Source organism: Drosophila persimilis, unplaced genomic scaffold (genome assembly GCF_003286085.1).
Source record: "Drosophila persimilis strain 14011-0111.01,24,50 unplaced genomic scaffold, DperRS2 tig00003933-arrow-pilon, whole genome shotgun sequence".
Lineage (NCBI taxonomy): Eukaryota > Metazoa > Arthropoda > Insecta > Diptera > Drosophilidae > Drosophila > Drosophila persimilis.
Genome location: NW_020825706.1, coordinates 259,629 through 270,602, shown reverse-complemented (window position 1 = coordinate 270,602; position 10,974 = coordinate 259,629). Strand labels below are relative to the sequence as shown.

The 10,974-nt window shown below is 43.0% G+C and overlaps 2 protein-coding genes across 2 annotated transcripts in view; one reads left to right on the top strand and one right to left on the bottom strand.

The window, feature by feature from the left end:
* Nucleotides 1-1,146: 1,146 nt before the first annotated feature.
* Nucleotides 1,147-10,974, top strand: part of LOC6594655 (neuroligin 4-like) — a 41,251-nt gene continuing 31,423 nt past the window's right edge. Inside the window, exons 1-8 of the mRNA XM_026994568.1 lie at nucleotides 1,147-1,464; nucleotides 5,347-5,782; nucleotides 5,843-6,060; nucleotides 6,534-6,683; nucleotides 6,743-7,176; nucleotides 7,368-7,736; nucleotides 9,830-10,272; nucleotides 10,439-10,557. Of these exons, the coding sequence (XP_026850369.1) occupies nucleotides 5,517-5,782; nucleotides 5,843-6,060; nucleotides 6,534-6,683; nucleotides 6,743-7,176; nucleotides 7,368-7,736; nucleotides 9,830-10,272; nucleotides 10,439-10,557 (1,999 nt within the window). The 5' untranslated portion in view covers nucleotides 1,147-1,464; nucleotides 5,347-5,516. The remainder of the gene's footprint in view (nucleotides 1,465-5,346; nucleotides 5,783-5,842; nucleotides 6,061-6,533; nucleotides 6,684-6,742; nucleotides 7,177-7,367; nucleotides 7,737-9,829; nucleotides 10,273-10,438; nucleotides 10,558-10,974) is intronic.
* LOC6594656 (uncharacterized oxidoreductase YjmC) lies at nucleotides 2,386-3,985 on the bottom strand. Its single transcript, XM_002019625.2, has one exon. It carries the CDS (start codon nucleotides 3,983-3,985, stop codon nucleotides 2,579-2,581), a length of 1,407 nt encoding a protein of 468 aa, XP_002019661.1. The 3' UTR covers nucleotides 2,386-2,578.

Below are 10,974 nucleotides of genomic sequence, written 5' to 3'. Positions count from 1 at the left end.
CATTGAAATTTGTAATCAGATCAGATCGAATGTGTTAAGGTTTGCATTTATATGTATTATAATTACCATGGGTGTAACTTTTTCAAGATTACTTAAAGATTTTTGATATAAATTTGTGGATTTTCTTTCAAGGCTTCTTCTGATTCCTTAAAATATCTTATGGTTATACAGTCGAATCTCGTTAATTCCCATTCGATTGTTCCGGGTCTACCAACGACTCTCCTGGAGTCCCCAGAGTCTTCTTTCTGATTTTTTTAAGGTCATATATTTTGGTGCTCAACCTTTTATGGTTTCGTTAACTTTTCTTTAAGTTCTCGTAACTTTTTCCCCTTTGGACAATATACATTTCCGCAACTTATTTTGGCTGGTATCATATATTTCCCGATTGCTTTCTGTCTTTTATTGTTGAACTTTTTTCGCATAATTCATATTTATTTCCATATTTAATGCTTGCAACACTTTTGGTACTTTCATAGTTTTAACTCATTTTGTTCATCCCTCTTTAATAATTTCCCTAATAGCTCTCACAAATTTAAAAGCCCATCAATATGTTCACATTCAATTGGGTTTTCTCATCAAGAATATTAAATATTTACACTATGCTTCATATTTGCCCAACGAAAAAGTATAAAAAGATAAACGTCATTGAACCAACAGAGATTTCACCTGTTAAAGCCATCAAATCCACAAAAAACGAGGCCAAATCCAATCACAGTTCCTACTTTCTTTTCTTTTTTTTGGGCTTCATTAAAATAGATTCGGTGTGGCATTTTTTTAGGAGAGGTTTTTCCATGGCTAAAAATACCAATGCAATATGCTAGAAATGCAAATAGAAATCTGGAATCAATGCATTCGCATTTTTGTGGGTGAAAAACAAGAATGAATGAATTTTTGAATAAATAAATAATAACCTCTCTATTGCCCCTCCCCCGCCCACGAAACCAAATGAAAAATCTAGGTTAAAAACAAACTTAAATTTATGTAGAAAGCACCACAAACAAATCATATTAGAATAATAATAAACGCAGCCATGTGGCGATTTTAAATATAAATGAAACCCCAAAAATTCCAAAAAGAAAAAATTATGAAATTTCAACGCAAAGAAAACAAAGCAAACAAAAGCGGTGGAAAAACCTGGAACAAGTGAAAATAAAAATCATCTTATAAATAAAAATGAAAAGCGATATGAAAATCATTTGTTGTTACAAGAAAATCTATGTGAAAATTCAACAAAAGGAGGGCGCAACGAAACGGTTTCCCCCAACATCCATAATGTGTCTGTGTGCGTGAGTGTATCAGTGTGCAAAAGGAAATAACAAAACATCAACAATAAAAGCAAAAGGATACGCGAGCTTAGCAGCAAAAGGATCTGCGGTACAAACACAAATAAAATTCAACAAAAAAAACAACCATTACCCGCAGGACCTGCCCCCAAGGCCAACGATTCTGTGACTTTCCCACAAGGTAAATTCCAGCAACAAAAGCAGCATTCAAATAATAAAATCCACCTTGAGGGCAGCTGAACAATGTTATAAATTATTAAAATATGATCATCGGCTCCTTTTTTGTAGCTGGGCTCTCGCCCACTGTTAGTCGTGGAAATATATTTAGAAATACAGCAATTGACTGATGGGTATTAAAGTGTCCCTAGACGTGTGCTAGAACCACCAATGGATTTCTTTACTGTCGCTAGATCAATCAGATTATTGGCCAAACACAAATACAATGAAGATAAATGAGTGAAGGAATGAATGAATGAAAGCCAAGACAACAAGTCTCGTCTACACTCAAAGAAAAGCCACAAAATGTATCTTAAAATCTAGCAAATATTATTTTCCTCCCCGAGTGTATACATCAAATCCTGGGCTTATCTCAGACTTTCACTTTGGGAATTGGCCAAAAGCTAATAAGCGATTACGAATGCCTTCTATTTGCAGCAGTCACGTGCCACAGCACCGCACAACACCGCAATGGGACACAGGTGTTTCGTCACATCATAAGATGTGGCCCATAATTTATCTACACCGCAGAATCCGACCGAGGGCTGTGTGTGTCATAAGAAAAGTTTCCACGTTATTACACATACGCCCCCACGGCTGCCGTAGGAAATCGAATTAATCATTCCGCCAACGATGCTTCTGCCTTTTCCTTTCGCTTTTTCTATATCGATTTGGATTTAGATACTTTTCCTGACACGCACACAATTACCCAACAAATACATACCTGGGAATCGGTGGCCCTGGCTGGCAATTTTCTTTGCTTTTTTCTGCTATTTTTAGTTTCTGCCACAGCTGTTGGCTCTCGCACTTCTCTCGACTGCGAAAAAGGGTACGCGTTTGAGGGCGGCAGAAGAGAGGGGAGGAGTCCATAAATTAGCAGAAATAATTATGCAGAATTTTCTTTTTATTGCGTGGGGTCTTGTTGTGAAGTGAACTTTTGAATATTTTAACGCTCCATAATTAGTGGGGCGAAGGAGCAAAGGAGGCGAGAGAAAAGCTGAAACTTTTTCCCTGAAATGTGATTTCAAGAAAATAACGAAAAAAAAACGTATCTTTAAAATGGGAAAACATTCGCGTTCCTACACTGGCTTCATCTGCAGTGGCCTGATGTCCAATTTGTCCGCTAATTCCTTGAGAACTCCCAACGTACAGGGAGACAAAAAGATACCGCCCTGATCGTCGACTGCCGCCATATGCGAGATTTCCATGTCGCCAGGCACTAGAGGTGGCTGATCCTTCTGGCAGGGCGTGGCTCCACGGAGCAGGCTATGAAAGTCGATGAGACGATCCTCAAAAGAGGCACAGAATCGCACCGGATCAATGGCAATGTACACCTGGCCCAAATTCGCTGGGGCATTCTCCGGGTTGTATGAGCCCCGCTTTTGCAGCCTTGTTGCATAGCCGGCGCCGGTCATCACGCCACACATAATGTCCACCATGGCAGCCAAGCCAAATCCCTTGTACTCTGGCTGAAAGGCCCGCAGGCGCTGGGAGCGCAGTGCCTCAGGCGTGGATGTCGTCTCTCTGCCGTCACAGCCCAGGGCCGCCAGCCTCGGTAGCTTCGGCGCTTTGCCATTGCAGGACGACAGCTCCAGATCTGCCACCGAACAGGCGGACATACCGAAATCCGCGACGAATTGTTCCGTTGCCCCAGAGGCAGCACAGGCTATAGGATTTTCGCCAAGGACCGCCTCTGTGCCGCGGGGGGGCACTAGAGTAGGAGCTGCGTTCGACATGCAAATGCCAATCATGCGCTGATCCATGGCCCGCCAGGTATACCACGAGGCCATGCCAATGCAGTTGGAATGTCGGGCACCCACCCAGCCAATGCCCACCCTACGAGCCTTCTGCACCGCCAGATCCATGCAGAACCTGCCCACCACCGGACCGGGAGCATTGCAGCCATCCACCAAAGCCACAGCCGGCTTCTGTGAAATAATCTCGGGCACAGCACGTGCCGCCACCGTGGAATTGAGGAGGTCGGCAGCAATCGACGGTAGCCGTTGGATACCCATGGATCGGTGACCCATGTAATCGGCGCCAATCAAAGAATCTGCCATATCCGTCGCCGAGTCCATGGGCACGTCCAGGGCGGCAAAGACTTCCTTAACGAACCGCTGGGCCTCCATTATCTCCACCAACTTGCCGGTGGACTCCAGTATGTACTTGTTCTCAATGTCGCCAGGCTTCTCCTTACCGCCGCAGATCAACAGCACCCGCTTGATGTTCTGCCAGAAGTCCTCATTCCCTTTCGGTTCCGGCTCCGATGAGGCCCTGTCCAATTCCACATCGAGGTTTGATCGTTTGGTCCACAGCCACTCAAGTGGTGGAGTGGCAAGTCCATTCCCTTTTTTGATGTGGGTTTTGGGGGATTGGTTCTCCGATTTGGGGTTGTGAATCTTCAATTTCCCATCGTCGATCACCTTTGTAGTGGTTAGCTTTAGACGGACTCTACGCAGGATATCCAGAAAGTTTCTTTTTGTCATCTGTATTTGTACCTGGGTTTTGTACTTAGTTGTTTCTGAAATTTATCTGTACTATTCCGAAATCATTTCTGTATGAATTAAGTATCTTGGTTAACTTTGATGTTCATTCCCTCATTATTTTCCCCTCCCATCCGCTTAGCAGAGCCCCAGAGCCTTAGAGCATGAGCTACTTTTGGCATTGCTGCCACTCGCTGTGGCGCGTTCTTGAATTGTCGGTGCAACGCACACAACACAGTAATTCCAGGCAGAAAAAAATAAATAAAAATAGGTACAATGTAAAAGCTTAAAAAATAAAAGAGTAGAGCCGCAAACACCCGCAGATACAGATGGAAATTGCACACTGACACAATTGCAGTATGAGTAAAGAGTAACCTTGAGGCAGGCACACACATAAGCAACTACAGCTGCAAATGCAAATGTGCAGATACAGATACAAATGCACACGCAAACCGAAATGAGGAGAGTGGCGACACAGCTCTTGCTGCGACCTTGTGGCCATCACACTTTATCCCTAAAAAGAATTTTCATCAACAATTTAACATGTTTTCCCATACACGAATGTGAAAGCGGAAAAATTTAGGAGAAAATTTATACATTTCTGGATTTTTTCCGAGCTCTTAAAATATGAACAACGCATGTTTTTGGGATTTTAGGAAGTAACCTCTTTTTCGGTATATTTTTTCGAGTAACTCTTTTCAAAGTAAAGATCTTAAGAGAAATACTTTTTTGGAAAGTACTTAGCACAAGACATACAATTAGATGATAGGCTTTGTAGAATAGACTACATCCCTATACGTACAATTTTAAATAACCCACAAAAACCTTTTTTAAAAATTAAAAAAGCTGCGACTTGGTTATTTCGCGCACTTTTATAATTTTTTTACTTGCCAACTACTGTGCCAATATCCAAAAACTTTAGGGATTAAACAGATAAATGTATGACCTTTCATATAATTTTTGATTTGTGTTCATACAAAGGTTATACATAAAGGTATATCAAAACAAAGTTAAAGTTTTCTACCATTTTTTACGTTCCTTAAACTTTGTAATTCTTTTAAAATTTGTTTTAGTATTTTTAGATTTTTTTTTAGAATGTAGTTCTTTAGTGGTATTATTTTTCAATAAAACAAGCTACTAATCATGAAAATTGTCCAAAGAATAACAAAGGTACGAATTTTTAAGTAAAGTAAGCGAAAGTCGCTGCCGAATTCCTTCGACTTCTTTTTTATCGTTCTTTTTGTTCCTTTTGCGACATTAAGACTTCTTTTACTTGCAATAAACGTGTTAATCATCCTTACTCTGAAATAAAAATCCTGTCATAAGCTATAACCCATCTTTTACGTTTCTCTCTTTATTTCCAGATCAAAATGAAAGCCGTTCAGCTGGAAATTCGAGACATCGTAGCCGATAGATAGTGTAAATGATCAGGAAGAATTACCTGCCATCCAGAGCCACATCGATTTAGGGGAGAAGGTGGAGAACAGAATTCAATTAAATTGCCCGAAAAAAAAGCAAAAGCACTGCCACGAGGATGGGGGAAAGCCAGCTGTTGCTTTTGCTGCGGCTACTGCTGCTGCCGGGCATCCTTATCGGTCTTATCGGTCTTATAGGCCTGCCCAATGTCGAGGCCTCCACATCGGACATCTACAAGAATGCCCGTCTGGGGCATCGCATAGTGCAGACACGATATGGTCGACTGCATGGCCTGATACTGCCATTGGATAGCTTTCGATTTCTGCGATCTGTGGAGGTGTTCCTCGGAGTGCCATATGCCACGCCACCCACCAAGCAAAATCGGTTCGTAACAAATACACACCTTTCTATGAGTCCAATGCACTGTCATAATCCATAATCCAGATTCAGTCCCACGCGTGCACCGGCGCCCTGGGATGGCATTCGCATCTCGGATAAGTACAGTCCCGTCTGTCCGCAGCGTTTGCCCAATATACAGAACGAGACGGCGGCCCTGGAGAAGATGCCCAAGGGCCGTCTGGAGTACTTGAGGAGATTGCTGCCGTTTCTGGAGAACCAGTCCGAGGATTGCCTCTACCTGAATGTCTTTTCCCCGGTGAATGGTAAGCAAAAGAAAACTCCGGCAAACAGGGAGCGAAACAGTGGAAAAAATATGTATAAGCGTACATTAAGCTCTTCATAAATCTTATTTAAATTCAATTAATTAAGATTAATCGTACTCCACGTAATGCCAATAATTTATACGCAAAAAATAAAAAGAAGGGCAAGCCAAAGCGTGGCGCTCACGTAGCCAGTGCTGCGCAATGGAAAAATCTTATCGTAAGTGCCACCCCCAGACGAAAATCCAGGGGGCCAGGGCCAAGTGAATCCACTAATCTGAAGCGATTTCAATGGCAAAATCCGCTTTGCACGCAAACGGAAACATTTAATGGTTCATGAGGGCGCACTGAGAGCGAGTATTTTTGTGCGGGGAGTGTTGAGTGTTCGCGGGGGGGGGAATGCGGAATTGAGATATCAAAACTTTTTGCTTAAATGATGATTTGTATTTATGATATTTTCCATATTTTTGTTGTAGCTGGTGCCAATGAGAAAAAGCTACCCGTGATGGTGTTCATACATGGCGAGTCCTTCGAATGGAGCAGCGGCAATCCCTATGACGGCAGTATCCTTGCCAGCTACGGCGAAGTGGTGGTGGTAACACTTAACTACCGACTGGGAATACTAGGTACAGCCCGAGAATACCCATCCCTAAATACCTCCCATTTACGTAATTTCCATCCTTAGGTTTCCTCAATGCCAATCCCAATCCGCATGCCCATGCTAGGGTCGCCAACTATGGGCTAATGGATCAAATGGCAGCCCTCCATTGGATCCAGCAGAATATACAGAAATTTGGTGGCGATCCGAATGCCGTAACCCTGGCAGGACACGGCACGGGGGCGGCCTGCATTAACTATCTGATGACATCGCCGACGATGGTGCGAGGGCTCTTCCATCGGGCCATCCTCATGTCGGGTTCGGCCTACTCTTCATGGGCCCTGGTCGAGGATCCCGTGCTGTTTGCCGTCAAGCTGGCCAAGGAAGTGAATTGCACAATACCCGAGGACCTGAATCGACATCATGAGCAAATAGTCGACTGTCTGAGAGATGTGCCGCTGGAGGATCTCTACAGTGCCGATATACAGGCTCCCAACTTTCTGACATCCTTTGGACCATCGGTAAAATCATAGATAACGAAAATTGAAAGAAGGATTCATTTTTTTCGGTGCTCTGTACTCTGTTCGTTCTTTTTGTTCGAGTCCTCCGCTTCAATGGACTTTATTACTTACTTTGCTCTCCTTGCAGCACCTCCTTTTGTCCTTGCCACTACTTTTGTCATTTACTTGCGATTCGCCTTCTTTCAATTTAGGTTGATGGCGTTGTCATACGACCCGGACATTCCAATCTCGATATCGATGATTTAATGGCCCGCAACTCGAAGCGTTCATCGGCGGACTTTGGCTTCCAGACATCCCCGGGCGGCGGGAACGGTGGGTCTGGCGGTGGCGGTGGCAGTGGCGCGTCGTTCAGTGGCGGCTACTTTGGCGGTGGCGCCTCTGGCACAGCAAATATGGGCGGTCACTATGATGTCCTGTTTGGCGTCGTCACAGGCGAATCGATTTGGCGCTTCAGTGCCCATGATATACAAAATGGTTTCGAGGGCGAGCGACGAGATAAAATTATCCGCACTTATGTCCGCAATGCATACAATTATCACCTTAATGAGATATTCTATACGGTAAGTTCTATAGAAAGAGAGAAAGAGCCAGAGAGATACTGCAGAGAGACAGAGAGAGAGAGAGAGAGAGTTGAGTGTGTCTGCGGTGTAACAGCCATAAATTTTGGTAATCAGATTCTGTCTGTCGTTCCACTTTTGGCATCAGTTTAAAGCTTAATTATTGCCTTTTATCTGGCAGTTTACTTTTAAACTTTTTTTTCCTTGCTTTTTCCCAAGAAACTGTCTAGAAGTTTGCACTTAAAAACTTTATAGACAGTTGCCAGATGAAAAGAAATATGTTTTTAAGCTGGGTAATGTATACCTAGACATAGATTTAATTTAGATACTCTTCAAAGCTGTCAGGTATTACGTTCTTCTTCTTCCTTTTATATTTATTGAAAAGCCAAACTTTAATTGAATTTTTTGTGTAGTTTTGCAGCCCTTAAAAAGATTAAAACCCCACCTATTCTATCCGTTTTTCAATAGACTAAACAACAACAGCGACTGAATAACAAGTCAATTAAAATGTTCGCACATACTGTTTTGAGTAACTGTATGAGAGAGAGTGTAATTTTAATTACACATTGCGTATGAGTAACATTTGCCGCCCCCCCGCTGCCCCTCAAACGTAGAGATACTGTGGCGTCTGTCTGCTCTGCTCTCAGGTTTTTTCCTGGGAATTTGCAACTTTTAATATTTTTTTACATTTAGCTGTTGCTGCTGCTGCTGCTGCTGCTGTTGCTGCTGTATGTATTTATTTTATGCTTTTGCTGGCGTTTTTATTTTTATTCTTTCATTGTGCAAGCGAGCGAAATGGAAGGCAGTTAACACGCCATTGCTGCCAAAACATTAACACGCTTTATTTGGCAAATGTGTGCAAGGACATAGACATACCTACATGTACATTGTACATGTGTGTGTGTGTGTGTGTGTGTGTGGTATCTGTGTGAGTGTGCCAACACATACCTACTTAAAAGCGCACGAGCAGCACTTAACCCAAATCACAGCAACAGCAAACAGCAGCAGCAACAGCCAGGAGAAACCTCCAACGAGAAGCATCGCATCGCCACGTCAAAAGTCAGTTTTCTGTATCTGTATCTCAGCCTCAGCGCTTGCTGTTGTCACCATTTCACCAGATATATATTTATAAATGTGCGAAGAAGTCGTAAATTGCCGACGGCATATATCACGATTATAGCGCTTAAAGCCCGTATTTATTTTACTTCATTATACTTATGCGTAACCGCAGCGGGCAACGGCAGGACACTCGAGGACAGTGGCTTCAGTATTTATTTTCCATAAGCCTTAATTTATATGAGGGTCACAGGGTCACAGATGATGATGGCCCACGCCTTGGCAAATTCCCTTAAATTAAGTAAAAGCTAAAAGAAAATGGTCCCAATTTATTCGAAAAATTGGTAATTGTTCGATTAATAATCGATAAATGGTGGATAAATTATCGAAATAGTAAGATGAATATTTTTAATATTTCTATTAATTTTTCAAACTTAAAATACACAAAAAAAATTATAATTAATAATGTAAATCCAAAAAAGAAAACTTAAATAGTTTTTCGGAAAAACTTTTTCCAAACAAAAATCAATGAAAACTACGCCCCCTTCCCAAAAATATCAGTTACAACATTTGTTGGGAGAATCAGAGTAAATCCCCCATTTGGAGGGAGCGTGAATGAGAATCAGAGACAATCCCATGTAAATATATTCCCCACACACACACATACACACGCAAACACAAACACAATTGTTAGAATTCATTTATTACTTTTTTTGGGGGAGATTTTTAAATTATGCATGACATCGATTTTACAGATGCATTTTTGCGGTCGTTTATTTTTGTGGGAGACACATGCTGGCAGAAATAATCAGAGAGTCAGTCCTTCTGCTCCTGCCAACGTTTTGTGGCTGTGCGGATGGGCTACCGCAAACAAGGACATGCAAACAGTAGGAATCCCCCTTGTAATCCAGCAAGGATTTGACTTTGCACACATGCAGGCAGTCCTCTCTCTCTCTCTCTCTCTCTCTCTCTCTCTCTCTCTCTCTGTCTCTATGTCTATATTTGAGGATGTATTTTTGATGAGAAATCCCTATACGCAGATCGTCAACGAGTATACGGATTGGGATCGCACCTCCCAGCATCCGATCAACACACGGGACACGGCTGTGGCAGCTCTGTCGGATGCCCAGTTTGTGGCACCGATTGTCCGAACGGGCGACATCCTGGCCTCGCAATCCCCACCGCCAGTAAGCTCCTCATCGCCGGCAAGCTCCTCGGGTGGCGGAAATCCAGCTGCCTCGACCTCGGCGGGCACACAGTCCATACAGCCCGCAGGACGATGCTACTTCTATGTGTTCGACTACCAGACCAAGGACGGTGATTATCCCCAGCGAATGGGGACGGTGCATGGCGAGGATTTGCCCTACATCTTTGGGGCACCGCTGGTGGATGGCTTTAGCCACTTTCCACAAAACTACACAAAGTCGGAGACAGCCCTGTCCGAGGCTGTGATGATATTTTGGAGCAACTTTGCACGCACCGGGTAAGTGTCTCTGAGAAACGACTTAGGACACCTGCTGTCCTGCCATCCTGTTGTCCAGCTGCTGCTGCTGCTGCTGCACTTTAAGCTCTTCCTTCTTTCCGCTTTCTCGAGACTCCACTTAAACTGTTTTATTTTTCATGGTTTTTCTTTGCTTTCTCTGCGGCAGGAATCCGAATGAACACCACCGCCAGGACTCGTCGCTGCCTGTTTCAAAGGAGCGTAATCGCTTTCGCAGCATCACCTGGGAAAATTATGATCCGCTGCACCAGAAGTATTTGGAAATAGGTGAGTACCCCCCTCCCCACCACATAAAAAGTTTCTCTAGAATATTCCACTTTGCTTTTCCTCTGTTTTGTGGGGCTTCTGGCGTCTATGGTCTTTTCTTAAATAAGCAAAGCACTCCCACAGATAGTTCTTAGGGGTCTTTGATGCAGAAAAACATTTCCTTCTTTGGTGGAAAATCTGTGTGATATACGACCTCTCAAATCGGTTCCTTGTTAATATGCAAGTAGCTTTCATTCTTTGGATATCTCTCACCCCATTGAATGACATGCAAAATGCAGTAAAAAGAAGTCATGGAATTGCCAAAATAAAAGCTACAAATATTCCGTGCCAACAAAAAGAAAGAGCGAATCAAATTTAATTTGAATTTCAAAGAGGCCCAACGCCTGGTACATGTTCTGCCTGCCAAAAACATGCTAA

Bases quoted from the DNA above. Each gene is read 5' to 3' on its own strand.
- LOC6594656 (XM_002019625.2), bottom strand. From the start codon at position 3,985: ATGACAAAAAGAAACTTTCTGGATATCCTGCGTAGAGTCCGTCTAAAG.